This window comes from Esox lucius, chromosome 5 (genome assembly GCF_011004845.1).
Source record: "Esox lucius isolate fEsoLuc1 chromosome 5, fEsoLuc1.pri, whole genome shotgun sequence".
NCBI lineage: Eukaryota > Metazoa > Chordata > Actinopteri > Esociformes > Esocidae > Esox > Esox lucius.
The window spans coordinates 17,437,578-17,462,316 of NC_047573.1; the positions used below are offsets into that span (position 1 = coordinate 17,437,578).

The window sequence follows — 24,739 nt, forward strand, 5'->3', positions numbered from 1 at the left end:
ACCTGGAAGGCTGAATGTACCGTCCAGCCCGGCTCCAGAGATGGGCTCAGGTTTACAAGGCTGTACACTGCCCACCGGCCCTGGTACTGTTCCAGTCTGCTGCTGCCCTCTGTCTCACTCTCTGTGTGTGTGTGTGTGTTTGCAGGGAAAATGAGGTCCTCAAGGTCCAGCTGAAGAAATATGTGGGGGCTGTCCAGATGCTGAAGAGAGAGGGGAGCCAGGGCAATGACACCGGTAAGACCCCCCCCCCCCCCCCCCCCCCACACACACACACACACACAATCCACGGACCTAAGTGATTAGTCAGCCTGGGCTGAGACGCGCCTCTGAAACATAATTGCTTTTCCCGCTTTTGTTAGTGATTTGGGGGAATTTGGATGAAAGTGACTTCCTCTCCTTTTGCCTGGGGATAAGTCCTCGCTGTGTAAAGGGTACAGGCACAGATAAGACTGTTATATCAAAGGCAAACAAAATTAACATGGCAGATTATGTAGGGAAACATAATTACATTCTGGTGGGAGAGGTGGTGGTTATCGTTGCTACTCTGGGGTCCTGTTGGCACTGGTACCTCCCTCCCGGTGAGAAGGGGCCCTTGACCCCCCTCAGGCACTGTGTAGGACACATGCATTCACAGGGATCCCCGTGATAGTAGTCATCACTGACCAGGTGACTTACGCTCGCCTGAAAACGTGACTCTGGAGATGTGCCCATGGTTGTGCTTAAGTGTTGGTGCTTAAGTGGCAGATGGCAAGGAGTGTCTGGGAGGAGGGGAAGTCTTAAAGTCTTCGGGTATAGGCAATCGTTATTCAAATAGTTTGTTTTTAGCTTAAAAACATTGGTTGGAATGTAATTAGTTGTTTTTTCTGTTTGTCTTGGCTTCTGTCACTTCACATCATTTTGAGCCATGATTAGAAAAACGTCCCGATTTTAATTTGGTTTTACAACATCCCAGGGACATAGCATCTCATTTCTCAGGTCTTCGCAATTACCGTAGCATACAGACTCGTCAAGTCTCCAACATGGCTGTGTGTGTCTTCGGTGCCATGCCGAGCCATGCTCTGGAACCACTCACTATGTGTAATAATAAACGGGCTTCTGGGATCCTGTAGAATCCTGACTGAGGTTTCACTCCGATCACTAATCAAAGGCTTCAGCAAAACCGCCTGGTGAATTACCCACAATCCTCCTCCCTCAGCCTTTCATGGTCCTCAGTGGAGTAAGGCCCCACAGTGTACATGGTGACGCTCTTGATGTAAATCTACCAATTTGGCTTATCACTCAGTCACTCTTGTTGTCTTTATCCCTGCTCTTTTTCTCTTCGTTTGTCTCCATCACATTCTCACATTCTCATCTCTTCCTCTGTCTCTGTCGAGACAGGCATACTGAATCCCCTTTTACATTTGAGTCTAAAGGATTTCCCCCCCGCGTCCCCTCTGTCGGTTTTGTTAATGATGTGCCATACTCCATTAGGCTTTGGTGTTGAGTTACAGCCGAAAGAGGAGAGTGGGGAAACGCTGAATTGATACACAAGCGCCACAACACGGGCCTCATTTCATGTCCTGTCAACGCTGTTTGCCTGATCAGAGTGCAGCCTTTTGTAGCTCCTCTAATGATATGGCTTCACTCCAGATGTGAGGTTTCTGAACGCAGCTCAGGCAGAGACACGATATTGACAACCCTTCTGGAATACAGCTTTCTACTCTGGAGAAACTCAACACTGTTTCTTCCCGGCATTTCGCGTGTGTGCGTGTGCGTGCGTGTGTGTGTGCGCGCGTTGCTTGTCTTATATATTAGTGCTGAGTGACTGAATGCAATGTGATAAGGAGACATACCAAACTGTTCCCGTGCTGTGGTGATTGTTATGTATAGTTATGGGATAAGACCCTATGATTAGTACAGTGTATACAGTCAGACAGACCTGTCTGGATGAGGCTGCTGTTTCTCTGTTCTTAAGGAAGCTACTTGCTAAGACACACAGGAGCTCAGAGCCACGGCTGTAGATGTCTGTACTGTAACTCACAGTGAGCTATATATTGTCTTGGGGTATTCTCGTTTCTGGACGTGACGTACAGACGGTATGAACTCTATCTTCCTATATGTTCAGGATTGAACCTGCTCTGTTTGATCTCCTTACAGTTTCTGTTCACATTCAACACATTCATCTCACTCACGTGTTTCCATCTTTTTCCTGAATGGGTTTGGGGCTCTCTCTGACCCTGCTAGATACAGATTAATGCCAGACACAGCACCTGACATTCTACGCTTTAAATATGTTCATTCCTAAGAAGCCCTTCAACAGGCTGTATTAATCTCAGTTCAGGAAACAGATTATGACGGCGGGTAAAAACTAATAAACACACCAAGTGCTGTCTTTGCTTTTTTCCCCTCTTCCTCCGCTCCTCCACTTCCTCCTTCTCAGACAGCCACTGCACTTAATGACTGAAGCAACAGAGCATCATCTTTCCGGCCACCAGAAAAACGTTAATGATAGCATGTTACAAGCCCGTTACCCACGCTGCCGTTTGTATCAGCGCCTCAAGGGTCAGTGGGAGCCATCTTGTTGTCAGTGAGCGGCTCATTGGTGCTGGATGGAGGCGTGTGTGTTTGCATGCCCACGTAATGGAGTTTATTGTGTTCATGTCGTCTAGCTCCCGGGGCTGGGATGTGGCGAGTGTTTATTAAACAGAAGGTGTGAGGACGGGAGAGAAGCAGCGTGTGTATGTTTTTATTAGTAGAAGTGCGTTTATCTGTTTGTGTGCGTGTTCATCCGGTTATATTGAATTGATCCCAAAGTCTTCATCAAACAGACTGTATATGGTTGCTTTGAGCGGAGCTGTGAGACTCTCACACAGTGAGACTGGTTTATTAAACCCAGAGTTTTGTGTGTGTGTGTGTGACCATTGGTGTGAATCAATGTGAGTGTTGATGTGCTAGTTTTCTTTTTTATTAACCATCTGGTGTGTGTTTACCTGGGCTGAGGGGTGTGACAGAGACAGGTGGGCCCAGGTCGGCAGCTGCTCAGGGCTTATGGGGTGACGGGACTCATCACCTGTGCTGTTCAGTGTTAACCAACATTATAATTACGACTGCATGCCAAACCCGGCTGAATCTAATTATGTACTGTAGAACCCTACCTGGGCCATCTCATAAATGTCCAACAGGAAGGGCGGGAGGATGGGTAGAGTAGCCCAATGAGGATGGAGGTGAGGAGGAGATTAGCCTGACAAGGTGAGAGGTGAGCGTAGGCCGGAGAGGGAGATGAGGAGAAGAAGAGTAACCGGGCAAGGTGAAAGGCGAGGCGTGGGTAAGAGAGGGTGATGAGAGGAAGAGTAGCCGGGAAATGTGAGAGGTGAGATAGGATCTTTGAGGGTGGATGGGGTGATGAGAAGGGGTTGTTGAGGGTGGATGGGGTGGTGAGAGGGGGTTGTTGAGGGTGGATGGGGTGGTGAGAGGGGGTTGTTGAGGGTGGATGGGGTGGTGAGAGGGGGTTGTTGAGGGTGGATGGGGTGGTGAGAGGGGGTTGTTGAGGGTGGATGGGGTGGTGAGAGGGGGTTGTTGAGGGTGGATGGGGTGGTGAGAGGGGGTTGTTGAGGGTGGATGGGGTGGTGAGAGGGGGTTGTTGAGGGTGGATGGGGTGGTGAGAAGGGGTTGTTGAGGGTGGATGGGGTGGTGAGAGGGGGTTGTTGTGGGTGGATGGGGTGGTGAGAGGGGGTTGTTGAGGGTGGATGGGGTGGTGAAAGGGGGTTGTTGAGGGTGGATGGGGTGGTGAGAGTGGGTTGTTGAGGGTGGTGAGAGGGGGTTGTTGAGGGTGGATGGGGTGGTGAGAGGGGGTTATTGAGGGTGGATGGGGTGGTGAGAGGGGTTTGTTGAGGGTGGATGGGGTGGTGATAGGGTGCTGTTGTGTAGCCTGTGGGCATCAGGCTACTGCAGGGAAAATCAAACACCTGGATGAGACATCTGAGGACCACCTCTGTTTCTTCTATTGGCCCCAGGTGTCTATCAGCTACGCATTTACTTCTAACACCTCACACAGACACACTCACACTAATATTCAGTAAGGGATTACATCTGGCTTCAGTCCGGGGGAACATGCGTTGTATTAGCAGGGTAGTCAGTCATTTAACGCATGACTGCCCACTCTGATAACCAATTGATATTCAGCATGTAGAGAAGAGAGGAGCCAAACACTGTTCAGAAGTGGGAATGGGGAAAATGTGCTGTAGGTTGTTTGTGGCTACACAACAAGCTACAGCTTGTATAACAATGTAAATGTGTTGTCCCCTCAAAATAACTCAACACACAACCATTAATGTCTAAACCGCTGGCAACAAAAGTGAGTACACCCCTAAGTGAAAATGTCCAAATTGGGCCCAATTAGCCATTTTCCCTCCCCGGTGTCATGTGACTCGTTAGTGTTACAAGGTCTCAGGTGTGAATGGGGAGCAGGTGTGTTAAATTTGGTGTCATCGCTCTCACACTCCCTCATACTGGACACTGGAAGTTCAACATGGCACTTCATGGCAAAGAACTCTCTGAGGATCTGAAAAAAAAAAATTGTTCCTCTACATAAAGATGGCCTAGGCTATAAGAAGATTGCCAAGACCCTGAAACTGAGCTGCAGCACGGTGGCCAAAACCATACAGCGGTTTAACAGGACAGGTTCCATTTTAAACAGGCCTCGCCATGGTTTTTATCATAGCTACTCTTCAACTGTGAGTGATGTGATCTAAAACAAGAATCCTGAAAATCACTGTGTGATTTTAGTAATTAATTTGCATTTTATTGACAGAAGTATTTAATGCATCAGAAAAGCAGAACTTAATATTTGGTACAAAAACCTTTGTTTGCAATTACAGAGATCGTACGTTTCCTGTAGTTCTTAACCCGGTTTGCACATACTGCAGCAGGGATTTTGGCCCACTCCTCCATACTGACCTTCTCCAGATCCTTCAGGTTTTGGGGCTGGCGCTGGGCAATACAGACTTTCAGCTCCCTCCAAAGATTCTATTAGGTTCAGGTCTGGAGACTGGCTAGGCCACTCCAGGACCTTGAGATGCTTGTTACAGAGCCACTCCTTAGTTGCCCTGGCTGTGTGTTTCGGGTAGTTGTCATGCTGGAAGACCCAGCCACGACCCATCTTAAATGCTCTTACTGAGGGAAGGAGGTTGTTGGCCAAGATCTTACGATACATGGCCCCATCCATCCTCCCCTAAATACGGTGCAGTCGTCCTGTCCCCTTTGCAGAAAAGCATCCCCAAAGAATGATGTTTCCACCTCCATGCTTCATGGTTGGGATGGTGTCCTTGAGGTTGTACTCATCCTTCTTCTTCCTCCAAACACTGCGAGTGGAGTTTAGACCAAAAAGCTCAATTTGTGTCTCCTCAGACCACATGACCTTTTCCCATTCCTCCTCTGGTTCATCCAGATGGTCATTGGCAAACTTCAGATGGGCCTGGACATGCGCTGGCTTGAGCAGGGGGACCTTGCGTGTGCTGCAGGATTTTAATCCATGACGGCGTTGTGTGTTACTAATGGTTTTCTTTGAGACTGTGGTCCCAGCTCTCTTCAGGTCATTGACCAGATTCTGCCGTGTAGTTCTGGGCTGATCCCTCACGAGGTGAGATCTTGCATGGAGCCCCAGACCAAGGGAGATTGACCGTCATCTTGAACTTCTTCCATTTTCTAATAATTGCGCCAACAGTTGTTGCCTTCTCACCAAGCTGCTTGCCTATTGTCCTGTAGCCCATCCCAGCCTTGTGCAGGTCTACAATTTTATCTTTGATGTCCTTACACAGCTCTGATGTCCTTACACAGGAATTCTTACTGGTTGGTAGGTGATCAAATACTTATGTCATTCAATAAAATGCTAATAAATTATTTAAAAATCATACAATGTGATTTTCTGGATTTTGTTTTAGATTCCTTCTCTCACAGTTGAAGAGTACCTATGCAAATTACAGACCTCTACATGCTTTGTAAGTGGGAAACACTGCTGATTTTGCAGGTTATCAAATACTTGTTCTCCCCACTGTATGTATGTATATGGACAATGAGTAGCAGGTTATGTAATTTGACATGACACTCATGACAATTACATTTCAGAAAATGTGTTGGGCAAAAACAATTTATTGTTCACAGGACAGTCCAGGACAAATAAAACAGAATGGTGGGGTAGAATCCACCAGGTATGTCTGCGCTGTGTCTGCGCTGTGTCTGCGCTGTGTCTGCGCTGTGTCTGCGCTGTGTCTGCGCTGTGTCTGCGCTGTGTCTGCGCTCTGTCTGCGCTCTGTCTGCGCTCTGTCTGCGCTCTGTCTGCGCTCTGTCTGTTTGTCAAGTGTTTTTCTAATCACACTGACTGCTGTTTGTGTTTCAGAGCTTCCACACTGCACATCGCTGTGTGGTTTGTTGGGTGGTCAGGACTTAGTGATGTCACAGATACGAATGTCGTGGCGCAGCTTGGCTTGGAAGTGACAGTAATCCAAGCCAATTGGTACGCTCTGCAGTCCCCAACTGATCAAATACTCCTCTCCCAGTGTTGAGAGAAATAAGTTATAATGAATTCAGGAGGACCCTGCTGCTTGCCCCTTTCCTGTCCACTCGTTCTTCTGTTGATTTACTTTAGTGAACTGCTAAAGTGGTTTAAAGGGAAGCAGCGTGGACATGCTTCTGATGATGGCTATTTCTTAGTCGCTCCTGGGCTTATTTGAAGTGCTGTGATGATCGGCACCGGTTGCAAAGCACCTCTAAAAATAGCAGATCTCCTCCAGCAAATCTCTCTCTTTTTTTTTTAAATACATACTTCCAAAAACTCAGACTAACCCAACTATTTCGGGAGATGTTGTGTTTTTTCTGATGTAGCGTGGTGTTTGTGGTGCGATAAGATACCTTACCTGCTTAAACAATGTAATCTTTCTTTTTTGTGTTTGGGGAGCGGGGGACAACTGTCCTTGGGTCCCAACAGAAAAGCAGCACCATTGATCACTAACTTACTGAAAACAAAGTTTCCTGAACATGTACAGAGCCAAGAGCCCCCTCCCCTACTCTCTCCCTCTCTCCACACCTCCCCCCCCCCCCCCCTCTCTGTCTCACCCACCCCCCCTCATCTTTTTCTCCTCTTCCCTTACTCCCTCGTTATCTCCTTGGGAGTTGGGAGTTAATGAAAGGGTTGAGAGGTGAATGTTGGATTGTTCTCCTCTCTGTCGTTCTTGTCTGCCTTGACAATGCTGACTGAAAGACCCGAGGTCTCTGGAGATTCTTTGGTAACTGACTGGTCTACGATGGTACTGAGGTTGTTGATCTATATTGTATGAAAGCCTCCTCCCACCCACAGAAAAAAAATATCAGTTAATATTTGATTAAAGCTGAGATTTAAACACGTTTCGTCATGTGTATAACCATGATTTAATGAAATGGAACGGTTCATGTTACGCTACTGACTAAATATAGGCTACATCTCCTCGCGTTAGAAATGTGCAAGATGTTGTAAATGTCTATTTATTACTACTCCAGTGTAAAATAACTCTTTCAAATGTAAGTGAAATGTTTATGAATTTCTTAATGTGATGTTTTGTTGTGGTGTCTTCTGAATTGGTTCTAATTAAGTGTGTTGTTTGATAGCCTGGCGTTGAGCCAGACTCTTTGGTTTAGAAGTCGTTTTAAGGATTTGATTAGAACCGAACATTGAAAATTCCATTTATTTGTTTATCTCATCTGTTTCTGTATTTCACACCACGTTAGGAGTCTTAGAGAACATCTGGGAACCAGTTTGCCGTAACTACATTTGAGAGAGAAATATTTAAGACTGACCTCAAATAAGTATGATATCCTATTGGGGTTGGAGAGAGTTTTATGTCGTTTATCTCAAGGCTAAAAATCCACCTCCCGAGACATTGATGCCCCTGCCTCCGCCATATGTAATGATATCTAGAGGTTTAAGGCCAACGCCACTTTTCCCAACCTCCATAGATGTGGCTGCAAGAGGGAACTTGGTGGAAGATTGCATCGAAGGATTGTTTGATTGGTGTAGAAAGTACCTTGCTCAACTGCCGCACACAAGCTGACCCACAGACACAAAGTACTGGTTTCAACTTACACTGTCCCCATCTCAGTTAATGGAGGTTGTATGGTAGGGGAGAGCCATAAGAAAGAATGACCGCAGTTTGCTAAGACACACCTTAACACGCCACAATCCTTTTGGGACAATTTTCTGTGTACGGATGAGACTGAAGTAGAGCTTTTTGGTGAAACGCACCATCTCTGTGTTTGCAGAAACAAAATGAAACTTTCAAAGAAAAGAACAACTTTCCCCACAGTCACACATGGAGGAGGTTCCGTGCTTTTCTGCTTCTGGCACTGAGTGCCTGGAACACATGCATGGCATCATGTAATCAGGAGAAGGTCAAAGCATTTTTGGAGCACAGTGTTGATCCCAGTGTCAGAAAACTGCGTTTCTGTCAATGGTCAGGGGTCTGCTAGTTGGACTCTGACCCCAAATACACTTTAAAACGCTCCCAGGAACAGGAATTCAAGACAAAATGCATGACTGTTCTGAGGTGCCCAGCAATGAGTCCCGATCTAAACCTATGGAGTGTTCTGATAACAGCAGTTGGCATGAACCTTTCAAATCTGTCGGGACTGGAGGAGTTACATTTATTTTTTTTGCAGTACAAAGGTCTCATCCGTGGCTGTGGGAAGAGATATTTTGGCTATTGAGCCTAGGGTGTCAACATTGTTCAATGCCATTTCTGTATATGGTCTGGTTTAAAAAGAAATTAGTTTTTAAGTCAAAATGTCTGTAATACTTGAAGTGCAATGAGCAATAGTGCAGGATACTTTGGTCGATTTCAAATTATTTTTATAGACAAAAGTTGTCCCTAAACCCTCAGGCCTAAACTCTTATCCCCTAAACTCTACCCCATCAGCCCTCATCCCCTAAACCCTCATCCCTTAAACCCTACCCCCTCAGCCCCTAAACTAGCCCCTAATCCCTACCCCCTCAGCCCCTAAACCCTACTCCATCAGCCCTAAACCCTCGGCCCTAAACCCTGCACCCTATACCAAATTAATTTTCAATTGTCACATAAAGGCAGAGTGATAATCGGAGTTAGCAAACCTGTTATTGAGTTAACGGACTAATTATGGAACTCACACAGGGACTGGCCAGATCATGCAGTTAGACAGTCTGACTGTCGTATTGTAGTTAGATGTGACAATTTGCGGCCACAGGTGATAGACGTGACCACAGTTTGCATTGAATTGTGGGTGATTTCAACTCTGCAAGTGAGCACAGTTGGTCACTTGTACCCCCAAGCTAAATCAAGGGCAGAGGGGGATAGCTTTTGTTAATTGGACCCACACTTTAAATAGCAATGAAATATGCATCTGGTTTTGATGGGGATTACTCTGAGGGGAAGTGGCTTAGGGCCTGTCAACTTTGTGTTTGGAGTCCAGCCAATGTTAGTTATTTGTAGAAGGTGCAAGGGTGCCAATACATTTGGCCATGTATACCTGGAGTTTTAACAGTGGCAAAAGCAACATTATCAACCTCACATTAAGAGATGTCTCTAATATTGAGCTGTCCTTTTTGTGTCTCATATTTGGCTTAGTATGAATTATGAAACAGTGTTTGGGAGTGTTGGGGCAGGTGTTGACACCAGCAAAACAATTTCAGTGGCTAATGATTTTATAGCTGCCAACACAACAAGACAGGAAATATTAGAAGTGACTGTTTGAAAACAGGATCTTAAAGGAGCAGGCTTAGACAGCTGGGCCATCCCAGGTCAGATGGGAGCAATATTTAGATTTTTACAAAATACTTATTTTTAGATATTTATTTAAAATAGATAAAAGAAGAACAGGGGTCCTAACCTTAGTATCCTCATGTAGTTATATCCTTGGGCAGGGCTTTCCCAAATTTGGCCTGGTAATTATCCAGAGTGCTCAAACAGCTGACCCTAATTATCTTTTTCATTTGGTTTAGTTAACCAGTGGGGCATAACGTCTTCGTATTTGATTACTTTGCACTATATACACCAGCCAACTGAATGATCTGACCAAATTCAGTGTGAGTACTTTTCAAGATTGGGAAATATCTGGTAGAATTTCAACAGTCCTTCACAGCTTTGTTAATGGCATTGTTTGCATTATGGTAAATGAGCCTTGTCTTGTATGTTTAGAGGATGTGAGAGGTGCAAACCCTGCGAGTAGAGTAGTCAGGTCCTGACAGCTCTCCCTAATGTAGATTTACCATAATGTCCTTGAAGGATATGCGGTAGTCTGTTAAGTAGTTTGGAAAGACATGTCTGCGCCAATGCTTTGTGACGACCTTGCAGTAGAACCATAGACCAGAAAGTTTCACTATCTTTGTAATGGCACTGTCGATTGGGATCAGAAAAAATCATTATTTTCTCTTCGACCCCTGGGATTGGAACCTGTTGATAAGTTCACCTTTGGTCTGACTGGACAGACATGACAGTAGAGTAGTATTTCCTCTAACAGCTCACCTCGACCTCCCCTTGTACTTCTTCCCTCTCCGGTCTCTCAATTAAGCCTTCCTTTGTTCCTGCAGCCATTGAGAGGCAGTGGTCTGTGTCATTTCTCTTCATACATTATTTATTTGCACAAAGAGGGAGACCAAAAGGGTTTTATTTTAAAAAGTTGTCATTCTTTGTAGGAAGCTGTAAACTTTAAATGGTTAGTGCGGCCGAGCTGTATGATGTTACCAGTGTCTTTGTGATGTAACGGGGCTCATGACGACAAACTGAAGTTTTAGGAAAGTTTTCCGGCGGGTCGCATAGGTTCATCAGGCAGATGGTTTTGGTCCAGCGATGAACATTTGTTATTCGACACCTTGATTTGAAGTGTATTTGTAATACCCTCTTCACAGTCACCGGGGAGGTCTTCAGTCAAATAGTGTCTGCTTGTGTCTGTTTCAGGGACGCTCTGTGTGTATGTGTGTGTGTGTGTGTGTGTGTTTCAGGGACTCTCCTGTGTGTGTGTGTGTGTTTCAGGGACTCTCCTGTGTGTGTGTGTGTATGTGTGTGTTTCAGGGACTCTCATGTGTGTGTGTTTCAGGGACTCTCGTGTGTGTGTGTTTCAGGGACTCTCGTGTGTGTGTGTTTCAGGGACTCTCATGTGTGTGTGTGTTTCAGGGACTCTCCTGTGTGTGTGTTTCAGGGACTCTCATGTGTGTGTGTGTGTGTGTGTATGTGTGTGTTTCAGGGACTCTCCTGTGTGTGTGTTTCAGGGACTCTCCTGTGTGTGTGTTTCAGGGACTCTCGTGTGTGTGTGTGTTTCAGGGACTCTCGTGTGTGTGTGTATGTGTGTTTCAGGGACTCATGTGTGTGTGTTTCAGGGACTGTCCTGTTTGTGTGTGTGTGTGGGTTTCAGGGACACTCCTGTGTGTGTGTGTGTGTGTGTGTGTGTGTTTCTTTGCGATAGACACTACTTATTCTCACAATAGCCTAGTGATAGCATCACAACATGACACAGCCCTCTGCCAGTCCCTCTGCAGTCATCTCTCCCCCTCTCTCTCTGCGTTTGCCTCCCATCTCTCTAACCCCCAAAATAGGAAATGTCTAAATTACACTTGCTAATAGGATGCAGCGCCGGTGCTTTTTTCTCTTCTTGTCTTCGTTCTAATTCTGTATCAGGGACAAAGCACATTTCACTTGATACCAAATGAAAGGCTTTTTCTTATCGACTGTTAAAAAGAGGAGTGATGAGTAAACGGGATGGAACGGGAGGACTGTGTGAACTTCAGTTAGGGGAGTGGGAGATTATGGTTTGTGGGGAGAGGAAGTGTGGTATCTCCAGTTAGCTCCTCTCTCCCTCTTCGTCTCCTCTTCCTTCATCGTCTTTAAACAGATGGGACCATCAATAGTTAATGTCCACCCTGCCTCCCCTCTTCCTAGCTGGAGCAAATAGCAGCACCAGCCTCCATCCCAGTCTGTCCCAATTCGCTGTTTAAACTGAGACTCTTTGGTGTTGCTGTTGTTCCTTTCGTGCGATATACATAGACTCAGTAGCCAGGTTATTAGGTACACTGGCCCCCAGAAGAGCCTTAACTCTTTGTGAGATAAATCCTGCAAGGTACTGGCAACATTCCAAAGGGATGTTGGTGCCTGATGTGTGATGGCGTTGTGTATTGCTGTATGTTGGGCAGTGGTAGATTCATGTTGCGAACAGATGTAAGAACTGTGCAGCCTACTCAAGGAAGCTGAATTTGTTCCTGTTCCTGGAACCATCCAGAGACATGTTTTTTAGCGTTTAAATGCTTCTTAAATGGCTTGCACAAACTAAAAAGGCTTAATTAGTGGAGTGACCATCAATGTAGTTTGTTGCGATCTTCAACTCTTGTGTTTCTGTTTGGAGGGTGTGTGATAAGACGGGGTTATAACCATGCTTTGAAGCTGTGTAGTGTTTGTTTATATTTACTTTTATATAAATATTGGCGTGAAACAAGCTTATATTTCGGGTTCTGATTGGGTACAAGTTAAACTATGCTCATGAAGCACTCATAGGTTATATGCTTAAAAAAATCAACGGATAAGAATAATTCCTTCATAGGACCGAAAATTCCAGATTGCCCATTTACAGCATTTTGGTTGCTTGATCAATACCAGACCCATTTCTCCCAACCAGACACTTCCTCCTCATTCTACGCTGGAGGTTAGAGCACCATAACAGGGTATGTCGTCAGCACAAGACTCGGGAATAATTGATTTGACCCACTTTAACATTTGTCGTTAGTCATCTGCTGCCTTGCATTAAATTATGGCGGAGAGGCAAATGAATCGCCTGTGTGATCCTCTCTCTCTCATGGGGAGGACCAGCCGCCCTTTCCATGCCGTCAAGACTATTAACACAATAACCAAAATGCAATTAGATTGACTTTTGAAAATGGCAGTCGATTAACGACCAGGTGGCGATGGGCATCATAGGAGAAGAGTCTCACTTTCCAACATCAAACAGGGATACATGGGATAGACATGAACAAAAATGTAATCCAACACAAATATAACAAAAGCAAGACCCCACCCCCACCCCCAAAAAAAGAAAATCCCTCCAGTGTGATTCCCCAGCTCTCTCTATTGCTCAAAGTAATTATCAAGGTTAAAATGGGCAATGGAGGGGGTTCTCGGATTTGGGAGCGGGAATAATATTAATTTAAGGTCATAGTGATCCTTAATTAGCTTCCAGATACAGACGTTGATTTTGTATGTATATAATGGGATTATATGATTATAAAGTGATGTCATTAGCTCTTTCCAGCGGGGGTATCCAGAGGTTTTTCCAAAATGTCATGTTTTCTTTGAGTTTGTTCAAAGGTGATGTTTAATTTATTTGATGTAGAATATTTTTTTGGTGACTTCAATAACTATTTAAGATCCTATGTCCACAGACGTTACCAAGCACATTGACAGTGTCGAGTATGACAAAGTTGCTTTCCCAGAAAATAGTTAAAGAGAGAAGCATGTTACGCAAGAAAAGTTAGTCATTGCAGTCAGAAATGTTGATGTCAGTTGTTGTCACCTGTGACCTCTTTGAGACCTTACTCTTCGTGGTGTTTGACAAATGTCCCTTCAAAATATAATCTGATTTGCTAGACCTGATTAGTGTTAACTTATCTACATTTGCTGTAAAGTAACCATTAGGTCTCCACATTATCAGTCCTCAGGTCAGCGAATCTCTAGAGACCTTATTCACCATAGCACTGCTTTCCACCCTGAGCCCTCAAGTTGAGCACCAGGAAACAATGTCATTTGACCAAACCTTGGGGTCATTATCTCAGTGAAAGGGACTGTCGTGGTTTGCTGAACCTCACCTACCTGCACAGAAACCCTGTGCCAGTTTCACCTGTGAAATCACGATATGTCCATATTATCTAAAACAAATAAAAGTATACTTGAATAAAAATACGTAAAATGCGTTATTAGTCGCATTCCACTGCCTGTTGACTGTCTCACCGATGACATTAATGTAATCTATGTAACTTGTAACATGACTGCACACACAAGCGATAAGATCTGCATTAGAGATTGTCGCAGCTTTGTCCTTTACCTGAATACAACAAGGCTACTACTGTCCATTGTGAATTAACCATAGAACTTTGATGTCCTCTACCTATACTCTCTTCTCTACCCTAAAAGTAAAGTTGTGAGGTTGTTTGTGTGTGTCTGTGTGTTGGTGAGTGAGAAAGAGACCTAGAGAGAAAATGCTCTGAATGCTTATTAATTCAGCCTTAATATGTTGCACCAGTATGAGCTCTGATGTTTTTCAAAAGAGACGTTTTTGGGCCAACATTTTTTTTTTAAGTAATTGCTTTGATCATGAGAATAATGAGGCTTTTATTTATTCTCTTCTGTGCGCACATGCGCACACACACACACACACACTCACTCATAAACATACACACAGACACTTTGAATTGCCATCAATACACAATAACAGGACACACGTGTAAGGACAAAACATAGTAGCTCATCTAACATCTGAAATCCCAGTGCAGTAAACATGAAGCATATTTTATAATTCACACTGGATTTTAAATAGCAGCTTCCATGTCTTTATATGTAACAAAATATATGCATTATCCTGAAATGTACAACTCAACAGTTCTGGGTATCCAATTTACAATCAGATACGCCTTCAAATAGAATATACACGGTGGCTGAGACTTATAAAACCAAATGTAATTGCTTTTCATTGCTTTTTCATAGCAGCTGCAATCACAGATTCCAATAAAGTTTTCTCAAAGCATACATAATTTTAATCCTTGATTCTTAAATTGGTTTTAGATTTCTTACATCTGTACCTGTGAAAATCAGGAGCTGATAACGCAGAATACTATGCTGGATATTTCAGTAGCGCAGCAGCTGTGACAAAGAGTCTGTCCATGCCTTTTTTTTTTTTTTACACATGTAATCAAAATCAATCAAATTTATTTTTTTATGCACTTTTTAGCATCAGCAGTTGTGCTTTTGAGTTGATGCGCAATGGTTAGGAAGACCTCCGTAGTAGGTTTCTCTGCAGGTCATTCGGGCCTGGTAGTTTTGAGGCGTGCCCCAAAGGCTTGTGTGTTCCACCTAAGTCTAAACAGAACAGGACACAAGGAAAATTAAAGAGAGCTTGGGACTGAGAAGGGGGTCCTTTTCGAAGGTAATTGATGCATCTTTAAAATATGTAGTTGTTTCTCTAATATTCATTTGTTTGGCATGGCTGTGAAATGCCAGTGGCTCGTATTTCTGATGGACAGAAAAGGAAGCTGCTAAGCACTGGTAAATTCCTAGAGGAAAATCTACATGAGAATTCTGCTTGTCAGCAAGATCACCTATGTGGAAAAAAAGGTGTTTCTAACATGCATGTCTAATAATATATTTATTTGCACATGTGTGTGTCGGGGGGGGGGGGGTGTTATGAGATCAATAGCACAACGTGGGATGTGCTTTTAAATTGAAAGTGGACTCTTGAAACCCTTTTATTTCCTCTTTTCTGTCTTCCTGCCTCTCTAGAGTAGTAATGGTGAATCAAACTGATGATGCTGTTTAATAAACAATAGACATGATAATTGAAACCTAATGTACCGTAGAGGTAATACAGTATGTTGGAGGGCAGTCCGAATTAGTGCTGAACAATTAACCAGAATGTTTTAGTTTTTTTAATTATTAAATAACTAATTGAACCAACGTTGGTTTAATTAGTAACATTTACATTTGTATTAGTTTTTGTCAGCTCAGCGTTCAATTTAATTTATTAAGTCAAGACTCAAACATACTATGAGATGCTGGGTTTAGGGATTTGTAGTTTTATTAGTCACAAGTCTACACCATCACAGACTGAAAGAATGTACACTACTGGGACAATTGGAACGCTACTGTAGCTAGCCACTACTATAGCTACTTTTATACTATATATCTACTACTATATCACTACTATATCTACTATTATACTATATATCTACTACTATATCACTACTATATCTACTACTATACTATATAACTCCTAGCACTACTACAGCTACTACATCTACTACTATACTATATATCTACTACTATATCACTACTATACTGTAGCTACTATATATATACTACTATACGATATATCTACAACTATATCACTACTATATCAACTATATCTACAGGGAGAACAGATTTAATGGCTGTCTAATTGCTACTAAGCAGGGATGAGATAATAATGCCAGACTAATGAAATAAAGTAGTCTTATAAAAACAAAATTAATATACAACTCTCAAATAAAATGTGAATACGTAATGGACATAAGCACTGCAGTAATGAGCAGTCTACCTTTATGGGGCTGTCATTACCCAAATCATTGTTAGAGCATTCAACCCACTGTCAGTGTCTGGAAACAGGATGAGGAAGGAGAGACAGGTGCTTAGGGAGGAAAGGAGGAGAGTTGAAAGAAAGGGCCCTGTCAGAATCATATAGGATTTCTTTGACAAGACAGAAAGGGAAACTGCAGGATGCAAAATAAGGGTTTGCTAGTGAACATAAGCAACCCCACGAATAATGCATGTCTTTATGAAACAATTTACTGTCCACTAGTCAAAATGCAGTTATTGGTTGTTGTATTTTAGATCTGGACTCAACTGAGAAGCCAGTCCTCCAACGCCAACTAGTTGGTGGGGGCTGACCAGCTGACATCGGTACGCCCTGAGCAGCTGCTGAACAGTTTGATTGCTGTCGTCACACATGTTAAATGGTCATTTCCACACCTTCACTCATGGCTTGTTTTTTGAGAAAATGACACATTCTGAAGATTACTTTCTCCTCTGTTTCAGTTGGTGTGGGTGTGTGTTCGTCTCTAGGTGTGTGCACGTCTTCGGATGTGTGTGTGTGTGTGTGTGTGTGTGTGTGTGGGTCTGTGGGTGTGTGTGGGTGTCTGGAGGTGTGTGGGGGTCTGTGGGTGTAGGTATGTGCGTGCGTGCGTGCAGTGTGAAGTGTTTGACATGCGATTTTGCGCTTGTAAATCAGATTGGTCTGTGCCTGTAATTTGGGACCATCAATGCAGACATTCACACTCTGATAGATGGATAAAACACACACTCAACATGCACGCATACACTGTTATCTGAAGCAGAGATACAGGAAGCAGAGAGTGTGTGATGGAGATGGGACTGTAAAGGGAGATCATTTTGATTATGACATGTTAATTAGCATAGCCTCTCTTGACTTCTCCACAGTGATTTAACAACGTATGCCATGTCAACACTCTTAAAGGAAAAGGTTCTTAGAGTATCCTTTATCCTTGGAAACTGTGGGAGTTCAACATTTTAAATTTTAACTGTGATATTTTTTTGATTGATTTAGCCTGTAATCAATGCAAAATAAGCAAGAATTTGTTTTGATTTAGGGACCCAGGAGACATTTGACTCTAACTTGTAGGTTGTTTCTCCTGTTTATAGTTATGCATATAATGCCCTCTCAATTATCATCTGGTTAGGTTGCTATCTATTGATGGCCATTGATTTTCAACAAAAGATTTTTAAACAACAAAAGCAACATTAACGCAGCTACCCAACATTGACAGTAATACATTCATGGATGTATGAACTGTACTGCCACCTTCTGGTTCGGAGTATTTTAGGGATTCATACTGGTATCGTGTCGATACTGGGCTCAAGTACTTGTACTCGTACTCACAGAAATATGCCGATACCATGTCATGGAAACATTAAGTGAAACTCCATGGTTGTATCGACTCAGACCGCATAAATATAGAATATAGAACTCAGATTGGTAAGGCGGGAAGACGTTGATGCCAGCAATGATACTAGTAAAGCACAGTGCAAAATCTGCTCTGCTAAATTGTGAGGAGGAGGAAAGGAAAAACACAAATTTAACACCAGCAATTTGATCAAATATCTTTTTGACACAACACAGCGCATAGTTCAATGTGCATGCTAATACTAGCAGTGCAGAACCACAACAACAGCTAACTTTGCAGCAAACACTGGAGAAGCCAAATACAATGAGATTCTCTTGCTGAGTTCATTGCACTTGATGACCAGACATTGTCAGTTGTTGATCATGTGGGATTTTGATGGTAATAGTCTTTTTTATGGGAGAATACTGCCTTATTAAAGCTGCACTAGTTAGGATTTTTTCAGTGAAAAAACAATTACAGCATTTTGCAAATACTCACTGGTCAGAAAGCGGTTCCGCGCCAATGCCCAGAGGGATGATGTTCAGAATAATAATAATATGAAAAATAGGATAACCTGTTCCAAAAAAACAGCGCTAACTCTGAGTTCAGCGTTATTCTTAGCCTTGCTAATTTTGCCTTAGGGTTCCTGGTTGCTAGCCATTGGGAGCTAGTTTAAGTCTTTTGCTTCTTTGCAGTTTTAGTGCATGCTGTAGTAGACAAGGTAGGAATTGGCAGTTTGTCATCCTGGTCCCTATAGCTGCCCCCAATTGTGTACTAATGGTATAAATGTCAGCTGAAGGAACCGAGAAATGTCAATTCTGTCGTTATTTACATATTCAATGATTCTTCAGTATTTAGTATTGCCATTTACAATTGTGTCCCCCATTGTCCTTTCCTAGTCTATACTCTGTATCTGGTCATGTAAATTTGGCAGAATGTTTATGTTACAAATGTTTATCTCTGGTCTGACTACAGAATCTAGGGTTGTGTCTTAATCCCCCTATGCTGAAGTCATAAATCTCAAATCGCTTTACTACATACTACAAGGACGTACTTCCCGGATGATGATGCACGTACTGTTTAGTGCATATAGTAGTATGACAGTATTGGGACCGATTGGGATACGTCTCAGAATTAGATCATTAACATCACGCCAAGTTTGAATATTTAGCAAGACACCACTAAGAATTGTGTTCAAATGGCTAACATTTCGTATTAAGTTTATTTGCACCACAAATAGCATCTGAACTGTATGGCGTTTGCCACTGGCTGTTTTAATAGTTTTTTAGCCTGAAATAGGCCTACTAGTATCTTACTTCTTGGAAAAGTCATAAGAATTGAGCAATTTCGATCGAGACCGAAGACGACCTTTACACTGACAAATCTATTTAATTTCATGGCACAATAACGTTTGTTTTTCTTTCATTCATGAATGACATCAATGTAGGTAACGATACCTGGCATTTTCTTCAAGTGAAAAGACGAGAGAATCGTGGAAACACCAGAACCCAGAACCCAACATCATGTTTACAAACTTTTGTTTTTTTACTGAATAAATCCTACGTAGTGCAACTTTGAGTACCTGGTTACTCTGTATTGGCAAGTATCCAAATATAAGTACTTGTTCTCGGTCTGAAAAAAAGTGCTATCGGTGCATCCCTAGAGTATTTTAACAAGCCTGAGAGTACAAGGCCTCCAGCAACCTGGAAACAAAAAAGATTTACTGCAGTTATGAATAAGAGGTGTTGTCAGATGGCCAATATTAGACAATCTTATTATTGGTCTGTTTTCGGTAAACACACACAGACAGACAGAGTAATCTATAACTACATAACTAGCATTTCACACAGGTGTGAGCGCACACACACTGTTCAGTTTGTATCTATTTTAGTGTGGAACTATCCTGCCTGCATTGGTGTTGTTTGTTTCATAATGTATGAAGTCCTGCTCCTTTTCTCCTGACTTCTTTTTACTGTTTAAGGACACATCTCTCGGTTGCCATTCTCTCACTTTTCAAGAACCAGCCTCTCTCAAACAACCATAACTCCATAACATAACAAGTCCCCATAACTCTTTTTACATGCACATACATTTTCTTCATGTAACTGCTTTTTATCCAACATGAGTTACAGAGATTGGTCATTGCATAAAGTTTTGAACCTATAATGCTTGAACATGAAGTGTCAATAAATTGTGTGCATGTGAGCCCACCTAGATGCTAATTACTTGAAGAAATTGTGAAGGCAGCTAGCCATGGGATCTTTAGTGACCACAGAGAGTCAGGACTTTTTAACATCCCATCTGAGAGACGGGACCATAAGCAGGGCAATGTCCCCTTCACTGCCCTGGGGTAATAGGATTCGACATTTAGAACAAAAGGAAGAATGCCACCCTACTGGCCCCCTTCAACCCAGCTTCCAGGAACATCTGGTCTTCCATCCAGGGACCGTCCAGGACCGTGCCGGTCATCTTTAGAGGCCAGCCTACGGTGTGATGCAGGACTCAGTTCTGCTGGGTCATACTAACACCCTCGCGCACATATCCCTTTGCAGACTGAGTGCTGGTCAATAGTCCTGCTCATAATTCAGTTATTATAGGCCAGCTGCCTTCACAATTTCTTCACTCTTTTTTTTTTTTACGACTGTGGGCTCACGTGCACACGCACAGAATTTATTAAGACTCCATTGCCATGGCAGGGAACAAAAGTCCCAGTGAAGGAGGAACTCTGAGCTGAGGTATATATTGGGAATGTAGAAGCAGCTGTCAGCATTTCCACTGACAGAGGCGGTGGGTGGGTGCGTGTGCGTGTGTGTGCAAAGGGATATATAGGCTATTGGTAGTGAGAGATAAGCCTTAGAATTGCTGTGGCAGAGAGCTGTGTGCTGCTGGCTGGGCTGATAATGCCTCTATCACGCCTGTTGAGTCTCTCTGGGTGACTGGGTGGGATCTTCTCTAATTGTGTGTGTGTGGGGGGGGGGGGGGGGGGGGGGGTAAATATTCTCTCAATCTTTGTAGCCTCAAAAATACTATTACCCTATGCATCTTGAGTGTGTGTTTGTGTGTGTGTGTGTGTGTGTGGGCATGCGCGCATTTGAAAAGGTTGATTGACTTCCACATTCTTCTCTAAAAAGGGTTATATCACTCAGATGTTCTGCACCACGCTGGGCTCTGCTCTCCTCTGAACGAGCAATCCTCCTCACAAATCAATATTTGCTGCTTCACCACAAGAAACTCACTGCCTTTTATCGCTAATAGGACTGAGATATTGGACTTTTTTTTTTTTTTCTTCGACCAAAAACCCACATCTTATGTTTATGTGTGCTACTATTTACAATTTTCTGAGATCTTAACTCACACTTGGGTGCATTTTTGAGGAGACTGATGTCTTTGTCTTTGTCACGTCAGTGTTGTAGGAGTTTGTTTGCGCTCGCATTTCTTCCTTTGTTGCATGTGTGTTTGTGTGTCTGATGTAAACTAGCGGGGGGACCTGATACAAAGGTTTTAATCCAGTTTGCACTGGGGATAAACGATCCGTCCTCCCCTGTAGGAGACACAGCACCAGTGCTACTGCTCCTCCAACTCCCCCTAGTTCTCCTTCTGAGATTCTTCCTGCTGTAACTATGTTACACCTTGTCTACTGCTGCTGTGCACCCGAATCTGGCCCACTATTATATTATATGTATGAAATTAGCTATCTGAAAGTAGTAACGGTAAACCAAGATTTTCTGCGCTTTGCCAAAGTGGTGTCAGCTTTTCATACTTCAAGCTTCAAATAACTCCCAGTAGCGGCCACAGACATGCTTTGAGAGACCTTTTGTTTAATTTGACAGATTATCATTGATACTCATGAATGATACCCTCATTTACTGTGTTTAGAAAATTAAGATACCCCAAAGCACCCCCCAAATTAATTAAAGACCGTGTAAACATTTAATTATGGATTTTTTGTTGATTACTTGTTAGCCATAAAATGGCAAGTATTGAAATGTATCCCAACTGCCCTAAATGCATGGGATTACTTTATCTCAGAATTCACAAAGGTGGACTTTAAAGAACAGCCAAAGTTAAGGGCCTTGACCTGCCCTGGGTTAGCTTAGATTTTAAACATGTTACTGTTTATGGGAAGAGATAAAGCCTTGGAAAATTAGGAAATGCCAGGAAACCTGAAATTAAAAATGTGCAAAAGCCTTTTTCAAGATGGATAGTTTAACAAATAACTTTAAAAAATTCATAGACATTCAACAAAATATCGGAAATGTCCATCATTTAAGAGCCAATAGATACATTATAGGTTATATTTTTTAATAAGCATTTTTCATCTTTCAAATCATCTGTTAACTTGCCCAGGTCCCTCGTGATTCCAGAGTTAATGGTTTGTAATCATTGTTGCCCTAGACCAATAAATCACTATTTATTCTCCTGGTCATTGTTTGCCCCGTCCCCCCTCTCATCCTCCAGCTCTCCCCATGTTAAGGAACTGTGATGGTCCCACTTCAGCTCCTCAGAGCAGGTCTATGGGGGATGTGGAGGAGCTGGCTGCCAGCTACGAACGCAAACTTATAGAGGTGGGTACTTCTGCAAATGTTACTGTTTGGCAGCTGAGGTGGTAACATGTTATTCCAGAAAGTTGCCTTGTACCATCTGCCCTCCTTCACTGACCTCAATGGACTTGACGGATAAATCATGGATCTATATTTAATAATGGCCGCAACTTATTGGAACTCACATGTACCCAGTCATCAAAGATTAGGGAAGGAAATTGCTTTCACTAATCCATACATGAAAATACAGTATCTCATAAAAGTGAGTACACCCCTCACATTTCTGTAAATGTGACCACACTGAAGAAATGACACTTGCAACAATGTGAAGTAGTGTGTACAGCTTGTATAATAGCGTACATTTGCTGTCCCCTCAATATAACACAACACACAGCCATTAATGTCTAAACCACTGGCAACAAAAGTGAGTACACCCCTAAGTGGAAATGTCCAGATTGAGCCCAATTAGACATTTTCCCTCCCCGGTGTCATGTGACTTGTAAGTGTTACAAGGTGTCAGGTGTGAATGGGGAGCAGGTGTGTTAAATTTGGTGTCATCGCTCTCACACTCCCTCATACTAGTCACTGGAAGTTCAACATGGCACCTCATGGCAAAGAACTCTCTGAGGATCTGAAAAAAAGAATTGTTGCTCTACATAAAGATGGCCTACGCTATAAGAAGACCCTGAAACTGAGCTGCAGCACGGTGGCAAAAACCATACAGCGGTTCAACGGGACAGGTTCCACTCAGAACAGGCCTCGCCATGGTCGACCAAAGAAGTTGAGTGCATGTGCTCAGCGTCATATCCAGAGGTTGTCTTTGGGAAATAGACATATGAGTGCTGCCAGCATTGCTGCAGAGGTTGAAGGGGTGGGGGGTCAGCCGGTCAGTGCTCAGACCATACGCCGCACACTGTATCAAATTGGTCTGCATGGCTGTCGTCCCAGAAGGAAGCCTCTTCTAAAGATGATGCACAAGAAAGCCTGCAAACAGTTTGCTGAAGACAAGCAGACTAGGGACATGGATTACTGGAACCATGTCCTGTGGTCTGGTGAGACCAAGATAAACCTGTTTGGTTCAGATGGTGTCAAGCGTATGTGGCAGAAACCAGGTGAGGAGTACAAAGACAAGTGTGTCTTGCCTACAGTCAAGCATGGTGGTGGGAGTGTCATGGTCTTGAGCTGCATGAGTGCTGCCGGAACTGGGAAGCTACAGTTCATCGAGGGACCCTTGAATGCCAACATGTACTGTGACATACTGAAGCAGAGCATGATCCCCTCCCTTTGGAGACTGGGCCGCAGGGCAGTATTCCAACATGATAATGACCCCAAACACACCTCCAAGACGACCACTGCCTTGCTAAAGAAGCTGAGGGTAAAGGTGATGGACTGGCCAAGCATGTCTCCAGACCTAAAACCTATTGAGCATCTGTGGGGCATCCTCAAATGGAAGGTGGAGGAGCGCAAGGTCTCTAACATCCACCAGCTCCGTGATGTCATCATGGAGGAGTGGAAGAGGATTCCAGTGGCAACCTGTGAAGCTCTGGTGAACTCCATGCCCAAGAGGTTTAAGGCAGTGCTGGAAAATGATGGTGGCCACACAAAATAATGACACTTTGAGCCCAATTTGGACATTTTTACTTAGGGGTGTACTCACTTTTGTTGCCATCGGTTTAGTTGTTAATGGCTGTGTGTTGTGTTATTTTGAGGGGACAGCAAATTAAACTGTTATACAAGCAGGACACTCACTACTTTACATTGTAGCAAAGTGTAATTTCTTCAGTGTTGTCACGTGAAAAGATATAATCAAATATTTACAAAAATGTGAGGGGTGTACTCACTTTTGTGAGATACTGTACTTAAGTATTCTGACAACCATGGAGTTGTAGGCAGCTGATGTAAATTTCCATTTATGTTTATAATGCTGTCGCTCAAGAGACAGAGAATAGGGGCTTCTTGAAGATCTTGGAAGGAATGCTGGGTAAATCATTGCCAACCAAAGGTGTTGGACTGAACTGAGCAGCAATGACAATGACCACACCCCAAGAACACTGCTTCTATTCTTATGAGGTTGCTGTGAATTATTTACAAGTGTTTTAAATTTCCTTAAGAAATGATTCATCTCGGGTTTGGGATAAACCCCCCCCCCCCCCCCCCCCCCCCCCACCACACACACACACACATGCACACACATATTTATTAATGTATATATAATGTATTCTATATTGTGTTTATTTATTGATGCAGTCGTTTGCATGCCTGTCAGTCTGAATATGGCTTTATTAAGGATGCTTGGACAGGAACTTCTGTGTGCTCTCCAACAGTTCTCTGTGACAACTTTATTTAAATGGCTTGAGAGACAGAAGACATTTGTCTTTTTCCTCCCTATTATGTTACTAACCATTTTGCCTGTTTATACTCTCTCGGAAACCATGGAAACACACAGATGGTTAGGCTAGGCTACAGCCACTTGGCTGGTGCTGTTGTTCTAGACAATGGGTTTTATGTTCCACTGGCTATAGTTAAATTA

At 43.2% G+C, this 24,739-nt stretch overlaps 1 protein-coding gene across 5 annotated transcripts in view; it reads left to right on the top strand.

The window, feature by feature from the left end:
* snx29 (sorting nexin 29) overlaps positions 1 to 24,739 on the top strand; it is a 97,306-nt gene that overhangs the window by 25,043 nt on the left and 47,524 nt on the right. For all 5 annotated transcript variants that reach the window (XR_003781833.2, XR_004575757.1, XM_029119878.2 and 2 more), the window contains exons 14-15: positions 146 to 234; positions 22,127 to 22,233. Coding sequence is in view for 3 of the 5 variants with exons in the window: in XM_029119878.2 (XP_028975711.1) it covers positions 146 to 234; positions 22,127 to 22,233 (196 nt within the window). In the remaining 2 variants the exon portion in view is untranslated. The remainder of the gene's footprint in view (positions 1 to 145; positions 235 to 22,126; positions 22,234 to 24,739) is intronic.